This window comes from Cucumis sativus, chromosome 4 (genome assembly GCF_000004075.3).
Source record: "Cucumis sativus cultivar 9930 chromosome 4, Cucumber_9930_V3, whole genome shotgun sequence".
NCBI lineage: Eukaryota > Viridiplantae > Streptophyta > Magnoliopsida > Cucurbitales > Cucurbitaceae > Cucumis > Cucumis sativus.
This window is the reverse complement of record NC_026658.2, coordinates 12,366,151-12,390,181: the sequence shown is the minus strand read 5'-3', so window position 1 is coordinate 12,390,181 and position 24,031 is coordinate 12,366,151. Positions and strand designations below refer to the sequence as shown.

Here is a 24,031-nt window from a genome sequence, read left to right as displayed (position 1 = left end):
AGAGGAGGAATCAACACTGGAGAAAGGAGGAAGATGAGGAGAACCTGCCATTAATGGAAGAGGAAGGAAGTGAGAGAGAAAGGAGAGAGAATTAATTAATTAAAGAGAATTAGGGTTTGAGAAGAGAAAGGGAAAATGGAGTGTACGAACAAAGAAGAAGAAGAATAAATGGAAAGGACGCGATAAGAGAAGAAGATGGAGATGGATCGGTGAAATGGGTATGATAGGGTTTCTTCCTTAAAGAAACGAAAATTGAGAGATAGGCCTTAGGGTTTTGAAAAGAGAAAGGAAAAATGGAGTGTACGAAGAAATGGAAAGGACGCACTAAGAGAAGAAGATGGAGATTGGATCCGCGACTTAAAGAAGAAGATGGAGATGGATCCGCGAAATGGGTATGATAGAGGAGGAGAGGGAGGAGAGGGAGGAGAGGGAGACTTGGCCGTTAGAGAAGAGGAGAAAGAAATTTTAAATGAGAGAGACTGTACATGTAGGGTTTTTATTAGAATTTTTTTTTTTAAATCTTGCTTAATTGGATTTAGAGAATTTTGTGTATTCGGTTCACCGACTCGTATTAGCTGTCCATTGGTCCATTGTTTTGTCATTTTTTTTCAACAAACTAAATGTTTTAAGCCATTTACAAATTAGATTTCGATAAATCGATAATCATATTTTTTTACAATATAGGACTAAAAAAGATAACTAATATATATATATATATATATATATATATATATACATACAACAGTATTTAGTTAAATTACAAAAAAAATTCTTTTGAATTTTGTAGTTTGTGTAAAAAAATAACCTTAAACTTTGAAATGTTAAAAAAAATTGTTTTGAACTTTTAAAAATTATTCATAAATACATCTACATACGTAGGATGAAGGTATTGGCATGCTTCTCTAAAAAAACTTTCCAAAAAGATGTTGTGTGACTTTTGAAAAGAAAAATTACAAATGGGGTCGTTTTTAAACAAATTAGATATATCGAGTTATATTTCTTTAATTTTTTTCCTTTTTTCACATATTATCAATCACATCTTACTTTTTTCTTTTTTCTCTGGAACCCTGCAAAAATAACAAAAACATTTATAATCACATGACTCATGTCACTACATTTTCTAAATTTTAAAAGTAGTAAATTTAAAAGTTGATAACCCTATGATTATCGTTTGATAGTCATCTAATATCACTAATTTTGTCATATTCGTAATATCCAAATAAGGTTTCTTGGTGAGTCTAGAGTCAAACGTGAGGACTTATACTAAAAATATATTTATATTTTGAAATTATCATAAGGTGATTAATAACATACGCCTAAGAACAATAGCGGTATCATCCACTTGTAAGGGGGGAGGGGAGTCATCCACTATAGATAAGGTCCACTTGTCTCCCTCACCCAACTTCATAAGGCTGCCAAAAGAGTTAGGCATAATCACATCCACACGTTTACCCTTCTCTCGAACATAAACCAACTCTCTTTTCTTCCTAATAACGAGTAATTTCATCTCGATTACCTACCTCCTTTTCCTTAATATGCCTAATGGGGAGCTATTAGTCTTACTTTCCTCCAACTATTTAAAGTCTAACACCACATCCACAAGACACAATTGTCCGTTCCTCCTCTTTGTTTGAAACCACCTTACTCACATCCTCCTCTCGATGAACTTTGTTTTCCACAATCTTAGGACACTTACCACTAGAATGCCCAAAAGACCGGCACAAATTACACCTTCGAGGCTTCCACTCATAATTCACAGCCATAACGAAATCCTCTCCCCTAAGGTGAATTGTAAATTCAGCAGGCATAGGAGAGTCCACATTTGATTCAACACATACTCAAGCATGTGACAACCTTCGTCTTTCCTTAGTAGCTAGATCTAAAGATAGAGGTTTGCCTATAGCACTAGCCACAACAGTCAAACTGACATCTGTCCATAACTCCATTGGAATCCTACCTAGTTTAATCCATATAGGAACATAATAAAAAACAAAGGATTTAGGGACAATACCTGGAGTCCATTTACAGAGGAGCATACTTTTGCCAGCAAGATGTCGCGATCAACGTGATAGGATCCATTCAACAAGTTTTGGGCATCTGAATTGGAAACAGATGAGTCCGTTCTCAAGAATTGTAATCGTTGGCATTTTAATTTTATCAACAATAACAACGAGCTAAACAAAATCCTCTATCCAGGACGCACTAATGAAAACTAAAATGTAAAATAAGTACGAAGTAATTAATTAAAACAGAAGACAAAAGAAACCCAAAGTAAGTTGACAAAATGCCCACAATAAGCTTCAAGATGAGTAAGAGGGAACACCAAGAGAAACATGAATAGCCTTGCTAACTTTTCACTACTAGCCAACTACATATTTTTTTACAATACGTGTTAGGGAAATCTTTTGTAACGACCCAACTTTTCTAGGTAAGTCGAGGTCATTAATTTTTAACAAAGGTAATAAAGGTGGCAAACCGGCGAGGGGCAGGAAGGAAGCGTGATTGCCATAGGAAACGTGTCATTTTGCTTCCGCTTATGGTTTCTTTTGAGGTTTAAGATGTATTAAAACTTATTTTACAAACTTTTATTTGTAAATAGTATTATTTTTAAGTTTTCTTGAATATTTGAAAAATCAGGCCTGACATAAATTTGTTTTTCAATTGACTTACGTTTCATTTTGTATCAACCAAAGTCTTTTGTTAAAAATTAATGACCTCGACTTACCTAGAAAAGTTGGGTCGTTACAGTTGGTATCAGAGCCTAAGTTTTAGGTTCTGTAGACTGACTTACGATGTAAGTCTATGTTTTTGTGTTCCTATGGCTAACGCGACCCTTCGTCTCTCGTCAGGTATGCTTGATGCTTATATGTATGGTTTATTTGCATGACTTTGCCTAAATTAAACTAGATTGCATGACGATAAAGACTTGCTTATGCTTATGATTAAGACTTTTTTTAAAGAGTGTTGTTGGTGGATAATAGGAATTATGCCGCCAAGGGGAGGTGTACGTAGAGGAGGTCGTAGAGGCCGAGGTAGAGGAGCAGGAGGCCGAGGTAGAGGAGCAGGTCGTAATCAGCCTACTGAGGGTCAAGCTGAACAGCGAATTCCTGCTGCACCCGTGACTCACGTCGAGTTTGATGCACTGTCTGCTCACATGGAGCAGAGGTTTACGGAACTTATGACGGCTATAGCTCGAAACCAGCAGGCACCTGCAGTTCCACCTGCACCTGTGGTTCCCCCTGTACCAGCAGCTCCACCTGCACCAGCAGCCCCTCCTGCACAAGGATTGGCTGCACAACAGCCGCAGATATTACCGAACCAACTTTCTGCTGAGGCGAAACATTTGAGGGACTTTAGGAAATATGACCCTCAGACGTTTGATGGGTCACTGGAGGATCCTACTAAAGCTGAGTTGTGGTTGTCCTCTGTGGAAACCATATTCAATTACATGAGATGTCCCGAGGAGCACAGAGTTCAGTGTGCTGCTTTTCTACTGAGGGACAGAGGCATTATCTGGTGGAGGACTACAATGCGCATGCTAGGTGGAGATGTGAGGCAGATTACCTGGGATCAGTTTAAAAACTGCTTCTATACCAAGTTTTTCTCGGCTTTAGAGACGCCAAAAGCCAGGAATTCTTGGAGTTGAAGCAAGGACATATGACAGTCGAGGAGTACGACCAGGAGTTTGATATGCTGTCACGTTTTGCCCCTGAACTTGTTGGTAACGAGCAGGCTAGAGCTGATAGGTTCGTCAAGGGATTGAGAGATGAGATTAGGGACTTTGTGCGAGCACTAAAGCCCACTACCCAGGCTGAAGCGCTGCGTCTGGCAGTGGATATGAGCATTGGGAAGGATGAAATACGGCCAAGGAGCTTTGATAAGGGATCGTCGTCTGGTCAAAAGAGAAAAGCAGAGCAGAGAACTGTGGGAGTTCCTCAGAGGAACTTGAGACCAGGCGATCCTTTTCGCAGTTTCCAGCAGAGTTCTGGCGGGGCAGGAGACACTACTCGAGAGAAGCCATTATGCAATACGTGTGGGAAACGTCACCTGGGTCGTTGTTTGATGGGAACGAGAGTCTGTTATAAGTGCAAGCAAGAGGGACACATGGCTGATAGGTGTCCCTTGAGATCTACTGGGGCTGGACAGAGCAGTCAGGGAGAGAGACCTCCACAGCGGGGTACAATCTTTGCCACTAATAGATCAGAGGCAGAGAAGGCCGGCACAGTGGTGACAGGTACATTACCAGTGTTAGGGCATTTTGCCTTGACCTTGTTTGACTCGGGATCTTCTCATTTATTTCATCGCTTTTTGTGACGCATGCATGCTTAGAGGTGGAACCCTTAGATTATGTTTTGTCAGTGTCTACACCGTCTGGAGAAATTATGTTGTCTAAGGAAAAGATTAAAGCGTGTGAAATTGAGATAGCTGGTCGTGTGCTGGACGTAACCTTGTTGGTATTAGATATGCGTGACTTTGATGTAATTTTAGGTATGGATTGGCTAGCTACTAATCATGCTAGTATTGATTGTTCTCGTAAGGAAGTTGTGTTCAGTCCCCCTACTGCATCTAGCTTTAAATTCAAGGGGGTAGGAACAGTAGTACTGCCTAAAGTAATCTCAGCTATGAAAGCTAGTAAACTACTCAACCAGGGTACTTGGAGTATTTTGGCAAGTGTGGTGGATACTAAGGAAGATGAGACTTCTTTAACTTCAGAACCTGTGGTAAGAGAATACCCAGATGTATTTCCAAAAGATCTTCCAGGACTACCGCCACATAGAGAGGTTGATTTTGCCATTGCGTTGGAGCCAGACACTACTCCTATTTCTAGAGCCCCTTATAGGATGACTCCTGCTGAGTTGAAAGAACTGAAGGTACAGTTACAGGAATTGCTTGACAAAGGCTTTATTCGACCTAGTGTGTCACCTTGGGGTGCACCAGTATTGTTTGTGAAGAAGAAGGATGGGTCGATGCGTCTTTGCATTGACTATAGAGAGTTGAATAAAGTAACAGTCAAGAACAGATATCCTTTACCCAGAATCGATGATTTGTTCGATCAGTTACAGGGAGCCACGGTGTTCTCTAAGATTGACTTACGGTCAAGTTATCACCAGTTGAGGATTAGAGACCGTGATGTTCCTAAGACTGCTTTTCGTTCGAGGTATGGACATTATGAATTCATAGTAATGTCTTTTGGTTTGACTAATGCACCTGCTGTATTTATGGATTTGATGAACAGGGTGTTTAAGGATTTCTTAGACACTTTTGTGATAGTCTTCATTGATGATATTTTGGTTTATTCCAAGACTGAGGCCGAACATGAGGAACACTTACATAAGGTGTTAGAGACTCTTTGAGTCAATAAACTGTATGCTAAATTCTCTAAGTGCGAATTTTGGTTGAAGCAGGTGGCTTTTCTTGGTCATGTGGTTTCCAGTGAGGGAGTTTCAGTAGACCCTGCAAAGATAGAAGCGGTTACCAGTTGGTCTCGACCCTCTACAGTTAGTGAGGTTCGTAGTTTTCTGGGTTTAGCAGGGTACTACCGGAGGTTTGTGGAGGATTTTTCACGTTTGGCTACTCCCTTGACTTAGTTGACAAGGAAGGGAACTCGTTTGTTTGGAGTCCAGCTTGCGAGGATAGTTTTCAGAACCTTAAGCAAAGGTTAGTTACTGCACCGGTCCTTACAGTACCAGATGGATCCGGAAGTTTTGTGATTTACAGTGATGCTTCCAAGAAAGGACTGGGTTGTGTTTTGATGCAGAAAGGTAAGGTGGTTGCTTATGCCTCTCGTCAGTTGAAGAGTCACGAGCAGAACTACCCACACATGATTTGGAGTTGCAGCAGAAGTGGTTTTTGCATTGAAGATATGGAGACATTATTTGTACGGTGAAAAGATACAAATCTTTACTGACCATAAGAGCCTGAAGTACTTCTTTACTCAGAAAGAGTTGAATATGAGACAGCGAAGGTGGCTCGAGTTGATAAAGGATTATGACTGCGAGATATTGTACCATCCTGGTAAGGCAAACGTGGTGGCTGATGCTCTTAGTAGAAAAGTATCACATTCGGCAGCACTCATTACTAGACAGGTACCATTGCATCGAGACTTGGAGAGAGCTGAGATTGCAGTATCTTGGGGAGAGTCACCTCACAGTTAGCTCAATTAACGGTGCAACCGACTCTGAGGCAGAAGATTGTTGATGCTCAGAGTAGTGACCCTTATTTGATAGAGAGACGTCGCCTTGTTGGAATGGGACAGACTGATGAGTTCTCCATATCCTCTGATGGTGGGTTGATGTTTGAGAGACGTTTGTGTGTGCCAGCGAACAGTACAGTTAAGATTGACTTACTAGATGAAGCCCATAATTCTCCATTTTCCATGCATCCTGGTAGCACGAAAATGTACCAGGATCTAAAACGTTTTTATTGGTGGCGGAATATGAAAAGGGAAGTGGCGGAATTTGTTAGTAAGTGTCTAGTATGTCAGCATGTTAAGGCACCTAGACAGAAACCAGCAGGTTTGTTACAACCTTTAAGTGTGCCAGAGTGGAAGTGGGAGAATGTGTCGATGGATTTTATTTCAGGGCTGCCTAAGACCCTGAAGGGTTTCACAGTGATTTTGGTTGTCGTAGACAGGCTTACGAAATCGGCACATTTTGTACTAGGGAAATCCACTTATACTACTGGTAAGTGGGCACAGTTGTATTTAACTGAGATTGTGAGACTGCATGGAGTGCCTGTATCGATTGTTTCTGATAGGGATGCACGGTTTACTTCCAAGTTTTGGAAGGGACTTCAGACTGCTATGGGTACGAGATTGGATTTCAGTACAGCCTTTGATCCACAGACTGATGGTCAAACTGAACGTTTGAACCAAGTTTTAGAGGATATGCTACGAGCTTGTGTTCTAGAGTTTCCAGGTAGTTGGGACTCTCATCTACATTTGATGGAGTTTGCTTATAACAACAGTTTCCAGGCTACCATCGGTATGGCACCATTTGAGGCTTTGTATGGCAAATGTTGTAGAACCCCTGTTTGTTGGAGTGAGGTTGGTGAACATAGGTTGATGGGACCTGAATTAGTTCGGTCTACTAATGAGGCTATTCAAAAGATTAGAGCACGTATGCAAACAGCGCAGAGTAGACAGAAGAGCTATGCAGATGTACGATGAAAAGACCTTAAGTTCGATGTGGGAGAAAAAGTATTCTTGAAGGTAGCACCTATGAAGGGTGTTATGCGTTTTGAAAAGAAAGGGAAGTTAAGTCCTCGTTTTGTTGGACCATTTGAGATCTTAGAGAGGGTTGGTGTTGTGGCGTATCGCTTGGCATTACCACCATCACTCTCTGCAGTTCATAATGTTTTCCATGTTTCGATGTTGAGAAAGTATGTGGCCGATACGTCTCATGTAGTGGACTACGAACCTTTGGAGATTGATGAGCATTTGAGCTATGTAGAACAACCTGTGGAGATTCTGGCTAGAGAGGTAAAGATGCTTCGTAATAGAAGCATTCCATTAGTAAAGGTTTTGTGGCGGAATCATCGAATTGAAGAGGCGACATGGGAGCGAGAGGAAGAGATGAGGACTCGTTATCCAGAGTTATTTCAGGATTAAAACTTTCGAGGACGAAAGTTTCTTAAGGAGGGAAGAATGTAATGCCCCAAAGGTATATATATATATTTTGTTTTTATTTATATATATATTTTTTAATATTTAATTTAAATAAAAAGAAAAGAAAAAGAAAATTTCTTTATTTTTTTTCCTTTTTCTTTTCTTTTCTTTTCTCTCTTTTTCTTCCTCCCGTGCGCCGCGACCCCCATCCGTTCTCTTCTCCTTCCGTTCGCAGCAACCGCCGCCTTATCCGTTCTCTTCTCCTTCCCGTTCGCAGCAACCGCCGCCCCATCCGTTCTCTTCTCCTTCCCGTTCGCAGCAACAACCGCCGACCATCCCTCTCTTTTCTTTCCGCCGCAGCCCAGCAACCGCCGCCCCTATTCTTCTTTCCGGTCGTTTTCTTCTCTTCTTCGGATCCAAAACTGCCGCTGTAACGTCGGCCGCCGCGTGACCTCTGCCCAGCGCCGTGTGACCCTCTGCCCAGTCCCGCCGCGCAACATCTGTCTCCGTCGAAGCCAAGCCAGTCGCCGTCCATTCCTCTCCTTTCTCCTCTGTTTTCAGCCAGCCGCCGCCGATTCCTTCTCTCTCGTTGTCTGCAATGCCGCGCGACTCTCCGTCCGTCTGTATACGGTCTCTCCGTCGCACGTCGTCTCTTCTTGCAAAGCTACTGCTCGACTTCTTCGCGAATAACATCTGCCGTGAACCGAACTAAAGACCCCAGATCCAACTTTCTACGCGTCGAGTTCCTTCTTCGTCCTGCCACAGGATTGGGTCGTTAGCTGTCGTTCCTGCTTTGCCACGAGTCATTAAATTCTGATTGGTAAGATTGAAGTTATGAAATTCGTAACTGTTTCTAAAATAAACTGAAGTAATATTACAGGACTAATTGGTTGGAGAAATCGTTTACTGTTCGATTATAGGTTGAAGGTAACGTTCGAATTCCTTGGGTTCGCAGCAAACAATTGATTCTAGTTAGAACTAGTTTCGCGAAGATTTGGGTAAGTTGTAAAAAAAAATTCACATTGGGTTGAATTTAAATGATTGATGCGTTGAAGAGAATTATTGAGAAATTGTCTTAATGTTTAGGTTCGTTCTTCGTAGACTTCAACGTGGTTAAGGAGCTTAACTAACTTGAAAGTAAGGGATTTTCTACTAGACTCACTTATGATTGTGAATTGTAATGTGTTGAATGTATACTGTGGATTGACTGAAAATATATATATGCATATGAATTGAAGTAGACTTAATGTTGAATGCATATTGTGATTGTCATGGAATATATATATGTGTGTGTGGACGTGGACAGGACGAAAAATTGTAGATTGTGTTTGTATGAGATGCAGATGTGAACTTGTGATTGTCGTTTAGATTGGGTGTACGTTACGCTAAAGTATGACTGTGTGCTGGTGAACTGAGGGGTGTATTGACTGTATAGTTTGATTGACTGACGTATTAGTATATTATTGAGACATATGACTAAAGTGAGATAAGTTGACTGTTAGGACGTTGAGAGAGAGAACTTTATGTTTTGAAGTAACTGAAAGATGGATTGAATGGAATGAGGGGAAAATTGTTAGCTTTTATTGGGATGTGTGCCTTGTAGGTGTCCCACGGGATCACCAATTTATTTTGCACCTTTGGGAGCATTAGACTAATATGTGTTTCTGCAGAACACTAGACTGATATGTACGTCCCGTGAGACACCTACAAGGTAAACATCCCAATACAATCTAACAATTTTCCCCTCATTCCATTCAACCCATCTTCCAGTTACTTCAAGTCACAAAGTTCTTTCTTTCAACATCCTAACAGTCAACTTATTTTACTACAGTCATATGTCTGTCAATAATATGCTAATACATCAGTCAATCCACTATACAGTCAATGTACCCCTCAGTTCACCAGCACACAGTCATACTTTAGCATAATCATACACCCAATCTAAACGAGAATCTCATACAAACACAATCTACAATCTCCGTCCTGTCCACATACACACATTTATATATAGATTCCATGACAATCACGACATACATTCGACGTCAAGTCTACTTCAATTCATATACATTCATATATATTTTCAGTCAACCCACAATATACATTCAACACACATACAGTTCACAATCACAGTTCACAATCACAATTGAGTCCAGTAGAAAATCCCTTATCTCAAAGTTTACGTAAAGTTCTTCAATCGTACTAAATCCAATAAATTAAATTCCAAGTAGAATGAAGCAACAATTCCAATGAAGTTCACTTCGAAACTTAAATATCCAAGCACAGCTCTCCAATATCACCTTAAAATCAAGCAATACCCAAATCAATTAATCAATTTCAAAACTTACGCTAGCCAAGAACAATACTACTAAATCCACAATTCCTCCTTACCAATGAAATCACAACATAGCTTTGACGATTGACAACAGAATAGAATCAGCGACAATCGAATGAAACTCATGCGTGCAAAACAGATATGCACTACAATAAAGATGGATGTCGGACCCGTGACTGGAAAACGAGGAGTTGCGCAATAGATGAGGACTTCACGATGCACAACTGTTGGATGCTACACGGCTCGTATCTGAACGACAAGCGTCGGCAAAACAATTGGGACGGGGCTACCGGTGGGGACCCGGCGTTGCAGATCTGGACAACGGCACGAAGAGACACGGTAGTTACAGGTTCACGCGGCGGCCTTGGCTTCGACGGAGACAGAGATGGCGGCCGACAGTTGTAGCGGCGGTTTTGGATCGAAGAGAAAAAGAAGAGTGGCGGTTGGGTTCGGCTTTGGTGAACGGAGAAAGGAACAGACGAACCTGGTGGACGGCTCGATCTGCCGAGAGTGCGATGGCGTGGCAGCTGTAACTGGTGAACGGGGAAGAAGAACGTGCGGTTGGAGGCTAGGGTAGGGTGAAGGAGAAAATAGAAAAGGAAAATGAAGGGGAAAAGGGGTTGCGCACGGGAGGAAGAAGGAAGGGAATTTTTTTTCTTTTCTTTTATTTAAATTAAATAATAAAACTAAAATATAAAAAATTATATAATTATATTTTCACATTTTCAAATCTTCTTTCTCCCCCTTCAACATATTTTCTTAAAAAAATAAATCTTGTACAAATCGAATAATTTTCTTAAAATAAATTACCTTCGAGTTTCGGGCATTACATTATTCCCTCCTTAAGGAACTTTCGTCCTCGAAAGTTCTAATCCTGAAATAACTCTGGATAACGAGCCCTCATCTCTTCTTCTCGCTCCCATGTCGCCTCTTCAATTCGATGATTCCGCCATAAAACCTTTACTAATGGAATGCTTCTATTACGAAGCATCTTTACCTCTCTAGCCAGAATTTCCACAGGTCGTTCTACATAGCTCAAATGCTCATCAATCTCCAAGGGTTCATAGTCTACTACATGAGATGTATCGGCCACATACTTCCTCAACATCGAAACATGGAAAACATTATGGACTGCAGAGAGTGATGGTGGTAACGCCAAGCGATACGCCACAACGCCAACCCTCTCTAAGACCTCAAATGGTCCAACAAAACGAGGACTTAACTTCCCTTTCTTCTCAAAACGCATAACACCCTTCATAGGTGCTACCTTCAAGAATACCTTTTCTCCCACATCGAACTTAAGGTCTTTTCGCCGTACATCTGCATAACTCTTCTGTCTACTCTGCGCTGTTTGCATATGCGTTCTAATCGTTTGAATAGCCTCATTAGTAGACCGAACTAATTCAGGTCCCAGCAATCTATGTTCACCAACCTCACTCCAACAAACAGGGGTTCTACAACATTTGCCATACAAAGCCTCAAATGGTGCCATACCGATGGTAGCCTGGAAACTGTTTATAAGCAAACTCCATCAAATGTAGATGAGAGTCCCAACTACCTGGAAACTCTATAACACAAGCTCGTAGCATATCCTCTAAAACTTGGTTCAAACGTTCAGTTTGACCATCAGTCTGTGGATGAAAGGTTGTACTAAAATCCAATCTCGTACCCATAGCAGTCTGAAGTCCCTTCCAAAACTTGGAAGTAAACCGTGCATCCCTATCAGAAACAATCGATACAGGCACTCCATGCAGTCTCACAATCTCAGTTAAATACAACTCTGCCCACTTACTAGCAGTATAAGTGGATTTTCCAGGTACAAAATGTGCCGATTTCGTAAGCCTGTCTATGACAACCAAAATCACTGTGAAACCCTTCAGGGTCTTAGGCAGCCCTGAAATAAAATCCATCGACACATTCTCCCACTTCCACTCTGGCACACTTAAGGGTTGTAACAAACCTGCTGGTTTCTGTCTAGGTGCCTTAACTTGCTGACATACTAAGCACTTACTAACAAGATCTTCCATTTCTCTCTTCATATTACGCTAGTAACGAACTCTTTTCAGATCCGGATACATTTTGTGCTACTTGGATGCATGAGAAATGGGAAACTATGAGTCTCAACCAATAACCTTGTCTTAATTGCTTTTTCTGTTGGCACACATAATTCTCTCTCAAACATAAGTTCATCATCAAAGGATATGGAAAACTCCTTAACTTGCCCTACTTCTACTAGGCGATGCTTCTCAATCAAATAAGGATCAATGAATTGAACCACAAGAATTCTTTGTCTCAAGATCGGATGTAATGACAACTGAGCTAACTGTGAGGTGACTTCCCCCACTGAAACTACAACCTCAGCTCTCTCGTAGTTTTTGTCTAATGAAACCTGTCTAGTAATAAGTGCTGTCAAAATGTGATACTTTTCTACGAAGAGCACCAACTTCCACATTCGCCTTACCTAGATGGTACAAAATCTCACAATCATAGTCATTTACCAACTGAAACCATCTTTGCTATCTCATACTCAACTTCTTTTGAGTGAAGAAGTATTTTATACTCTTTTGGTTAGAAAATATCTATATCTTTTCATCATACATATAGTGCCTTCAAATCATTAATGTAAAAACCACAACTGTCAATTCCATATCATAAGTTGGACAATTTTCCTCATGACTCTTCAACTGACGAGGAGTACAAGCAACTACTTTAACTTGTTGAATAAGAATACCTTTTAAACTTTCCTAAAAGCATCACTATAAATTCGGAACATTCTGAACCATCATGTACGGTAAGCACGGGAGTTGTACAAGCTTCTGCTTAAGATCCTGAACACTATCCTCATAGGCTTTGTCCCAAACAAACGAAGTCCCTTTTCTTAGTTAACTGAGTCAAAGGAGTAGCTATACGAGAAAATTCTTATACAAACCGTTAGTAATAACCTGCTGAACCCAAAAAGACTACGAACCTCACTAACTATGAAAGGTTGAGGCCAACTGGTAACGACTTCAATCTTTTATGAGATCCACATAAATGTCATCTCTAGATACCACATGGCTTGGAAAGATACTTGGCCTCATCCAAAACTCACATTTTGAAAACTTTGCATACAATTTGTTGACTCGAAGAGCCTCTAAAACCATGTTAAATGCTCCTCATGCGCTGTCTCTATTTTGGAATAAATTAAGATATCGTCAATAAATACAATCACGAAAGTGTCTAAGAGATCGTTAAACACTTTTTCATCAAGTCGTAAACATTGTTTGAGCATTTGCCAACTCAAAAGACATCATAATGAACTCATGATGTCCATATCTCGAACGAAAATCTGCCTTAGGAATGTCACTGTTCTCTAATCCTCAACAAGTCATAACCTGAATGTAATTCAATCTTAAAGAACACAGACTTATTGCAGTTGATCAAACAAATCCTCATTCATTGGTAAAAGATATTTATTCTTAACCGACACCTTATTCAACTTTCTACAATCAAAACATAAGTGCATCGACCAATCTTTCTTCTTAATAAACAAAAATTGGTGCACCCCAGGATAACATACTTCGTCGAATGTAGTCCTTGTCAAACATATCTTTCAATTGCACCTTCAAATCTTTCAACTCTGTTGGGGCCATTTTGTATGAAGCTTTAGATATAGGAACGAGTCTAACTCTATCTCAATAACAAGACCAATTTCTGTTTAGCACGGTAATCTTAGAAACTCTTCTAGAAAATATCATAATACTTTTCACCACTGATTGAAATAACAAAGAAACATCGACTTCTCTGGTGTCTACCACACTACTCAAATACAACAGGTACCCTGGTCAAGCAACTTACTAACCTTCATAGTTGGGATAAATTTTAGCAAAACGATAGTTCCAACCTCTTTGTACTTGAAACTAGCCTCTGGAGAAGGATTAGAAACTACATTTTCGCTGAACATTTTATGTTTACATGGTTAAACTACATTCCAATTTTCAAACTCCAAACTAGTAACTTTTCATTCACGAGAAACTCAAAATTGTTTCTTAAAGTCACATCAAGACAACCATGCTCATCTTCCTTGTTTCTTTTCCAATACCTCCATTCTAAAACCATTTAATGTGTTTCGTATAAACTTGACCGTGTATTTAGTCCTCGTTAAAACCACCTACATAACTTATTTTTCTTAGATTTCCAATCACAAAACAGACAATTTCGCTAACAACGTCTTACTTTTCTACTACTCGACCACTCCTTTGAACACGTCTACATGGCAACATTTTTCCTAAATTTCACCATTAAATCCTTCACCATTAAATCATAACATTCATGTAATTCTAGTTTAACTTAGGCAAGGTCATATACATAAACCATACATATAAGCATAAAGCATACCTGACGAGAGACGAAGGTCGCGTTAGGAAGACACAAAAACATAGATTTACATCGTAAGTCAGTCTACAGAACCTAAAACTTAGGCTCTGATACCAACTGTAACGACTCAACTTTTCTAAGTAAGTCGAGATCGTTAATTTTTAACAAATAAAGACTTTGATTAATATAAAACAAAACGTAAACAATTAAAAAAAAAAAACATCTTCAAGTCAGGCCTGATTTTTAAACATTCAAGAAAACATAAAATAATACTATTTACAACAAACGTTTGTAAACTAAATTTCAATTCATTTTAAACCTCACAAGAATCCATAAGCGGAAGCAAAAACACATTTCCTATGGCATCACGTTTCCTTCCTGCCCCTCGCCGATTTGCCGCCTTTATTACCTTTGCCTAAAAATTTAACATAAGAAGCGTGAGTATTTAAATACTCAGTAAGAGACCCTCTACTGGTCTCGTCAGGGAAAAATAAATTGTTAAAGTTCTATTGGGACACCCTGTACAGTCGTAGTCTTGTGATCCCGTAGGATACACATCTCAGTCTAACGCCCCGAGGGACGTACATATCAGTCTAGTGTTCTGTAGAAACACATATCAGTCTAATGCTCCCGAAGGTGCACAATAAATTGGTGATCCCTTGGGACACCTACAAGGTAAACATCCCAATACAATCTAACAATTTTCCCCTCATTCCATTCAACCCATCTTTCAGTTACTTCAAGTCACAAAGTTCTTTCTTTCAACATCCTAACAGTCAACTTATTTTACTACAGTCATATGTCTGTCAATAATATGCTAATACATCAGTCAATCCACTATACAGTCAATGCACCCCTCAGTTACCAGCACACAGTCATACTTTAGCGTAATCATACACCCAATCTAAACGAGAATCTCATACAAACACAATCTACAATCTCCGTCCTGTCCACATACACACATTTATATATAGATTCCATGACAATCACGACATACATTCGACGTCAAGTCTACTTTAATTCATATACATTCATATATATTTTCAGTCAACCCACAATATACATTCAACACACATACAGTTCACAATCACAATTGAGTCCAGTAGAAAATCCCTTACCTCAAAGTTTACGTAAAGTTCTTCAATCGTACTAAATCCAATAAATTAAATTCCAAGTAGAATGAAGCAACAATTCCAATGAAGTTCACTTCGAAACTTAAATATCCAAGCACAGCTCTCCAATATCACCTTAAAATCAAGCAATACCCAAATCAATTAATCAATTTCAAACTTACGCTAGCCAAGAACAATACTACTAAATCCACAATTCCTCCTTACCAATGAAATCACAACATAGCTTTGACGATTGACAACAGAATAGAATCAGCGACAATCGAATGAAACTGATACGTGCAAAACAGATATGCACTACAATAAAGATGGATGTCGGACCCACGACTGGAAAACGAGGAGTTGCGCAATAGATGAGGACTTCACGATGCACAACTGTTGGATGCTACACGGCTCGTATCTGAACGACAAGCGTCGGCAAAACAATTGGGACGGGGCTACCGGTGGGGACCCGGCGTTGCAAATCTGGGCAACGGCGCGGAGAGACACGGCGGTTACAGGTTCACGCGGCGGCCTTGGCTTCGACGGAGACAGAGATGGCAGCCGACGATTGCAGCGGCGGTTTTGGATCGAAGAAGAAAAAGAAAGAGTGGCGGTTGGGTTCGGCTTTGGTGAACGGAGAAAGGAACAGACGAACCTGGTGGACGGCTCGATCTGTCGGAGGTGCGATGGCGTGGCAGCTGTAACTGGTGAACGGGGAAGAAGAACGTGCGGTTGGAGGCTAGGGCAGGGTGAAGGAGAAAATAGAAAAAGAAAATGAAGGGGAAAGGGGGTTGCGCACGGGAGGAAGAAGGAAGGGATTTTTTTTTTCTTTTCTTTTATTTAAATTAAATAATAAAACTAAAATATAAATAAATATAATAATTATATTTTCACATTTTCAAATCTTCTTTCTCCCCCTTCAACATATTTTCTTAAAAAAATAAATCTTGTACAAATCGAATAATTTTCTTAAAATAAATTACCTTCGAGTTTGGGGCGTTACACTTTCCCTTTCAGTTGCTATACCTAGAATCGTTGAGACGAAAAACAATAAACTAGGCATAGAAGCCCTATCCCGTGATACGATACTTACGAGATGAAACTCCAGGCATCAATTGTCTCTTAATCTTTTCATGTTTTTATGTGAATAGCGTTCATAATATCTTAATCACAGATTAATTGTTGATTGGCCATGAACCTTAATCTTTGCATGACTAGAGTGGTTATGAACTTGGATAGAGATAATTAAGGATCCTTGAGGAGGTTGTTGAAATAAGTGGACCTAAAAACTTTTGTTTGTTAATAAAAAGAAAAATGAACAGAGATTCATCTTCGTCAGGGTCTTGATGTTTAATTTAATTTAAATTGTGTATGAATTTTTAATTACGAGAATTTTAATATGTTGCAAGAGCACTATAGCCAAGGTATAGAGTGAGGGAGATAAGGTTTATATGTCTTAGAGAATGGAAAGATGGAATTTGTGCTAAAATCATTAGTGTTCCAAATACAATTATGAATTGGGTATAGTTGCATTCCCCCTTCTGGATTGCATAGCACATAAATATACTCTAATGGATTGCATAGCACATAAATATATTGTCAAAAACAATAACATAAAACACAAACTTGATTTAGTTTCATTCACACTTGTACACCAACATGTTTCAAGGAATGATCATATATTAAAAATCATTTTCAAATTTGGTAATATAAAATGGACGAAGTGAGACCTTGAGGTTTTGACCACCAATACTATCTAACTGATGAGTTTATGATTTTTGTTTCTACTGTGTTCTTTCCTTAAGCTTTAACTTGCTTTAGGGCAAGATGGTGAAGGTCTAGTCCACAACCTTTCCCAAGAATTTAATGATGTTTGGGTTGACCCAATTATTGTTATTGGACACGTTTTATGGTAATTGGTTGTTATGGTTTTTAAGTGTGTTTTGATATCTTGTGTTAAAAAATAATTGCAAAAAGTCGGAAAAGTTTGTTAAAGATTAGGTGTTTTTAAGTTTGTCATTCCACTTTAATTCTCACCAGTACTTGCTGAATGGAAGCCTCTTGTCTAAGACAATTCGAGTGGAATAACTCTCGTGACTACCACAACATTTGGGAACTCACCAAATGTAAGACTATTCCTTTATCCTAGCATTTGATCTCTCTCTATAATTTGGTTTACTATCGTAAGTTTGATTAAAATAAATGTTGATAATTCAACTCCAATGTTCTTATTTTCTTAACTCTCATTCAGTCAGTTAGAATCAGAACTAATTTATTTATCTTGTCTCCATAATTTGGATTTAAAGATTCATCACAATAATCTTCTCAACAACATTCTTGAAAAGGTATTGAATTTTCAACTGTGTGACCTTTATACACAAATTTCTTCAAAGAAATTTACATTCTTTAGAGTTTAGAGCTTTGAATTCTAGTACAACTTATAAAGCTTTTGATACTTGTTAGACTTTTTTGCTTGGTGCGGATAAAACCTTATTTACATTCTTTCTTTCCTGCATGTTCTCTTTTGATATTTGTTAGACTTTTTTGCTTGGTTGTCCTTAGTGTTTTCCTCTTTAGCTGAAATTTCTCAATCTTGAAAAAAATAGAGCTTTAAAATTCAACTTTAACTTTATTTGATACTATCTTAGTCCATACTTATTTTGGTATTTCTTTCCTTTCTCACAAACACATCTAAGAGGTTGCCTTCACAATATGGCCAAATTAACAATATGGCAACCCTTTTCATTGCAAAACATATTAGACGTTGGTTACTTAGTTAGCCTTATTGGGTAAATAATTGACATTTAGGTACTTTTTAGTTTGTATATTTATAGATGCCAAATCGATATGTGAATTTTAATTGTTGCTTATTTGAAACATTGCAACCATTTGATAAAATGTTGCTATGTGAATCCATCTTAACTTGATATATTATTTTATTTTGGTTTAGGTTGTGGAATCCAAGTTTGTATTTGAAGTCAAATGCATCCAAGATCATTGAGTTCATAATACACTCAAGATTAAGACTAAGTTATCTAGGTCATCCTAGTGAAATAGAAACCTAACTAGTTAATGTAGTAACACCAAGTGGTTACTATTTCACAGTCTAGTCTATTGCAATCTCATTGCATAGGATACCTTCACTCGCATGTCAACTACATGAACACATTGGATCATTCAATACTTATTAAACAGTTTAGGATGTTAGTTTATTGGATTTGAGTTATTAAGACAAAACTAATAATATAATCAATAACAATTATTACAATAATAACACTTTATTAACAATGGCCAATGGATTAAAACTTGATTCCAAGGCTACTCATGTTTATTCTCTTGGTGAAAATGAATTGTCAGGTGATACTGGCTGAACCTATCAAAAATAAATGAGTCATAGTTTGTTTGATCATTCATTTTCTAATCTTTCTTCTTTATATTTAATTACTTGTTTAATTTCTTAAAAAAGAATTCTGGTTTATTTATAGTATATTTGGTAGTATGCATGCCTCAGCTCCTTTAATGCATGTCTCTTATAGTATATTTGGTAGTCTTTTATAATGTTACACCCTTTTTTTAATTCCTAAAACCTTTTAACTTTCCAAATTTTCATTCATTCTTTTAGAAAATTATTTTCTTTATTTTTTTATGGTTACAAACCATCCATTAACTACATTAATTAGACAATTCACTCCAATAATAAATAAATAACTTTTTTGGATCTAAGGTCTTTTCTCATTCTACAAATTTAATTTACTATATAAAGGTTATTATGCTAATTGAAAATATATTTCTCTCAAGTATGTAATGACAGAAAATTAGGTTATAAATATAAAAAATATATTTTTAGGTATTATAATTTTTTTTAAAAAAATATATTTTAAATTTTTAATAAAACCTCGCATTTGGGGATTCACATGTTGTTACTTGTCGAACCAAAAAAGATAAATTCGCGGTGAAAACTCTTTAAAACCCAATTTGTGGAAGGAAAAATTGAACTGTGGCGTTGAGTTATTTTGTTGTTGAAGAAGATCAGTAAAAAACCCACAACATTAAAACTTCTTTTTGTTTCTTTAAGTATATTTTAGATTGCAGCGTATTTTCTATTTGGGTTTAGTTAGGGTTTCTCTTGTTTATTCCAAGATATGCATGGATAGTTCATGTTCGACTATTTGGAAAGAGGGATTTATGTAGCACAGGTATTATATTCTGGTTTTGGAAGTGTCGAGATAAGTTAAGGACTTTTTTAATCTTCTTCAAACAAACCTATACGAAGGCGAAGAATAATTTATGCTTGTATTTTAGTCGGAATAAGAAGAAACATGAAGAGAATGCCCACGAGGAAAATGACCACGAGAAAAAGTTGTGTATTCCTCCATCCTTAACTGAGCTCTCTAATGTGTATTCCTCCCTCCATAACTGGCTTACTTTGGATTGTTTGGATAGAAAGAAACGATAGAATTTTAAGGATAAATCAAGGTTTATTGTTAACTTGTGGGAAGACATATGTAACTTGATCGGAGTTTGGTCTAGGCGTCATTCATCTTGTAACCAATATGATGTTACTACCAACTCTTAACTTTAAGCTTTGTTAGATTAGGTTGCTTCGGGCTTCCCTCTAGCCTTCAACCTTGTAACTTTAACTCTATGTTAATAGGTAATGACTCTTATCCTAGGTTTATCCTAGTTTGAAGGATTCGGTTTCTTCTTCTTAAAACAAGTTGTATTTCGACTACTATTTTGGAGGAAAATGTGCTTAACTAACTAAAAATCTAATGACACTTCCAAAACCAGTCATTTCGAAAGATGTTTCCTCAATAATATATTTATAATGCTCTTCCTTTATAGAGTAAAACAGTAAAGCAACAAAACCATTTTAATTCATTATATATATATATATATATATATAATATTATAATAATATATATATATTTATATATTTATTTATGTATGTATATATATATTTATATATTTATTTATGTATGTATATATATATATACGTATGTCATTACTACAAAAAAGGCCTTTCTTGACGTTTGTTGTTTTTCTTTCTTGACATTTTTTTCAAAAAACGTCAAGAAAGGGGTAGTTCCAAAGATAAAACGTCAAGAATTTTTACGAAATGGCGTGGGTAGGTCAATTTTCAGATTTCTTGACGTTTATTAAACATCAACTAATATGTATTTTTTCTTTACGTTTTAAAAATGTCAAGAAATATCTATAAATATTTTGACGTTTTTAAAACGTCAAGAATGTTTATATATTCAACATTCTTCAAAATTTTCAAACGTCAAGTAATATGTACTTTTACTTGACATTTTAAAACCGTCAAGAAATATCTTAAAAATTCTTTATGTTTTAAAACGTCAAGAATTTTATAAAAAGCCGAAGAAGAGTTATTTTAAAATTTCTTGATGTTTTTAGACGTCAAGTAAGATCGTTTTTCTTGACGTTTTAAAAACGTCAAGTGTTATTAAATATATATTTATATATATATATAAAAGAAAATATTTGGGTTGAATCCTTCGAAGCCCTAGACTTGTCTCTGCCGCATTCGAAAATGCCAAGTTCTCTGTGAGGATCTCTCACTTCTGCCGTGTTCACCGTCCGTCCATCCGCATTCACACACGCCCTCTCCGAAAATGCGTACTAGATCCTTCGCTTTCAGTCGTTCACCATCCACTGAGTACGAGATCCCTAAGACTTCCGTCATCTGCCATCCTTAATACTCTGAAATCGTCATTCGTTGTCCCTCAAAATTGTCGTCCTTCTGTACGAAAAAGTCGTCCTTCTTTTGAGTCTTCATTCCCCTTTATGTCGTCCTTCTATATTTAGAGGTTATACTTCATTCCCCTAAAACTTCCACTGGTTTCCATATTTCAAGAATTTGAAATTTTATAGGATATTACTAGTGGAAATTAAGTCAATTCTGTTTGCTCCCAAACTACCTCCTAATTATGCTGTCTGGTTGGGAAAAAAAGTCTTTGTCATATTTCAAGGTAGTGTATGTTAACCAACACTTAGTGCATTTTCGTGTTTATGAGCTTATTTTAGTTAATATGTTTTTGTAGGAAAAATATGATGTCAATATGGCATATTATATGATGAAATTGTAGTCGTTTAACACAAAATTTTGAGGTTCTTTTTCAACTAATTATGCTTTATCTAATATATTTTTCCAAATCTTAAAGAAGAACTTTTGATTTCATTGGAGTTTATCATTAGAGGCATTACAATATTAGCTGCCTCTCAGTGGGCTATAGGTTTTCCAATGGTCATTTGAGACTGGTTGATAATAGCAAAAGTTAGAGCTTGAGAAGAAGGAGTGAAGAAAGTAGTGAAGACAAAAGAAGAAAGAAAGCTGAGTGAAAAACGAAAATTGACAAGGTAGAGATGTGACATGAAAATGATGATGAGAAGTGAAGATGGCACGACACAATACTGGTACACAATAACAAAGCCTTGATAATTAAAAAAAGGATGGTGCCAAGAAAATTTAAATACAAAAAAAATGAAGGTTCTTGCAAGTGTATTGAGTGAATGGGAGAAAGAAAGGATAAAAAAGGTAGAAAGAGAGAAAGAGAAGTCAAGGGTAGAGATACATAGCTTTGTATATAGAAACTTTATGTTTATACTCCATTATACGTTGTGGAGAATATAACATCCTGATATGTCTGATTCAATTTGAATGATGCAATTATTTATTTTTCTGCAATAATTCTACTTCTAGAACCTAAATTTTGAAAGCCTACTAATTTTTCAGAATTAATTCGAGACCCCACTTTTGCTCCCCTTCCTACCTACGGTTACTTTTTGCTTAAACTTTAAAAGTTGTTTGAAAATTTTTGCTGAAACTTGTAAAATTTGTTTGAAGTTCGTATATCTCTCACATATTGCAAGGTTTCTTAATTATTTTATTGAATTTCCTACATAAATGCATTCAAACATGAGTTGACATTATTGGAAAAGATCCGTCATCCTAAAGTAGTTCAGTTTTTTGGTGTCGTTACTCAGAATTTGCCTATGATGATTGTTTCTAATACCATCCGAAGGTATGGATACATTTTCTTACCCTTTATTTTATTCTAATGAAAATTATTTCATCATGTTTCATTCCAAGCATTTCATTACATATTTTGTTCATATATGATGAATGGTGATTAGTTTTTGTATCAACTTATTCCCTCTTTCATGTATATTTCATCTTCCAGGGTGATATATATCAATTTATTCCCTCTTCAATTGATTCTTGTTTTTACTCTTGGCTTATAGGTTGCTACATGATCGTATATTAGGAGCAAAATTGTGCAATTAGTTTATAGTTAGGGAGATTTCAATAGTAAAAAGCAAAGAGAGTAAATGGTAACAAAATCATATTGTTCACATGAAATGATAAAATAATCATTACACATTTACAAGAACAGTAAATAAATTATGTGATTTTCGTGAGAAAAATGAAGAAGAAATAGCTTCTAACAAAAGTGAATATAAATTAAAGGTGAATATAAAATTGTTTAAAATATTTATTTTCAATAATTCGGAAGTTCTTTGGCTATATATAATGGAAGAGAGCCTTTCCAAGGTGTGATGTCTGGCGTCAACAACGACGCGCTTAGCACAGATACGGAACCAGACACCATCTTCTTGGTGTTTGTCTATGCAAAAGCCTCGAGTGGCTATGGTCTTCTTCTTCTCTGTGAGGGAAATGGTTGAAGTTGCTAGACTATTTCAATTACTATGTGAGAGGTGGCTGAATTTTATTGGACCTCTCTTCTTGGGCTTACTTTTTACAATTGTTTAACAATCTCTCTCCGAATATACCTTCGTCCCCTTAGCTGCTTCCACTTTGGTAAAATCGCCAAAGCTTTATGTGTAAATTGCAAGAGACAGAGGAGCAAGGCAAAATAAGGTTATTGGAACAAGGCGAAAGTTATCATTGCTAGCTGCAACTTTCCTCATTCTCTCTCACCCTCTCTTCAAACCATATTTTCTGCTATGTATGCATTTCCTAGCTAGCCTTCCCCCGCATATTCTATTTTAGCTTTTTTCCTCTCCAGTTTCTGTTATGTATTTTTACTGAATATTGATCTCCTTTTTGCTATCAAGATAGTATACCATACATGCATGTGTAGGACTTTTATCCCTTATATTTTATAATTTGTCTTACTACTGTTATTGACTGATATACCAATATACATGTGTAAAGTATTGATCATATAATTAATATTAAATTTATTACATTCACTCATCAATTTAAGTTTTTTAGTCAATGTATGTTCATGATTTAAAACAAATAATTCGAAGCTTTCATCCCACTTGTGAACACGACCGAAAAAACTTACTTCCCACATCGTCGCTGTCTTTCTCTCTCGCAAATGCTCTCTGGCGACGTTCCCCCTCTCTAGCAAATACTCTTCATGACTTTTCCTCTCTCTTAAAATTAAGCTCTTCGCCCACCGTTTGAAGGAACTCACCAAATTTGCAAGTAATTGAAGAATTTGTGGTCCATGAGATCGATTAAGTCCATTTATGAGTTAGTTTGATTAGATTATGTCACATATACATGTATTACAATTAAGGGACACTTGCGAAAATGGCAAAATAAGTTATAATAATTAAGTCCATAGA

At 37.2% G+C, this 24,031-nt stretch overlaps 1 protein-coding gene and 1 long non-coding RNA gene across 2 annotated transcripts; one reads left to right on the top strand and one right to left on the bottom strand.

Annotated features, from left to right (window-relative positions):
* The first annotated feature begins 8,318 nt into the window (after positions 1-8,318).
* LOC116403563 lies at positions 8,319-8,759 on the top strand. Its single transcript, XR_004216368.1, has 3 exons — positions 8,319-8,426; positions 8,527-8,604; positions 8,693-8,759. It is a non-coding gene; the product is annotated as an uncharacterized LOC116403563 (long non-coding RNA).
* Positions 8,760-12,000: 3,241 nt separating this feature from the next.
* On the bottom strand, positions 12,001-13,570 carry LOC116403419. Its single transcript, XM_031884555.1, has 3 exons — positions 13,498-13,570; positions 12,569-12,669; positions 12,001-12,399 (listed from the first exon to the last, which is right to left on the bottom strand). The coding sequence occupies exons 1-3, from the start codon at positions 13,568-13,570 to the stop codon at positions 12,001-12,003; spliced, it is 573 nt and encodes a 190-aa protein (XP_031740415.1).
* Between the last annotated feature and the right edge of the window lie 10,461 nt (positions 13,571-24,031).

Coding starts and splice junctions, on each gene's coding strand:
- LOC116403419 (XM_031884555.1), bottom strand. CDS start 13,570: ATGGCCCCAACAGAGTTGAAAGATTTGAAGGTGCAATTGAAAGATATG. Junction 12,670..13,497: donor CAAGGACTACATTCGACGAA/GTATGTTATCCT, acceptor AAAGTTTAAAAG/GTATTCTTATTCAACAAGTT. Junction 12,400..12,568: donor ATATGGAATTGACAGTTGTG/GTTTTTACATTA, acceptor TGTACCATCTAG/GTAAGGCGAATGTGGAAGTT.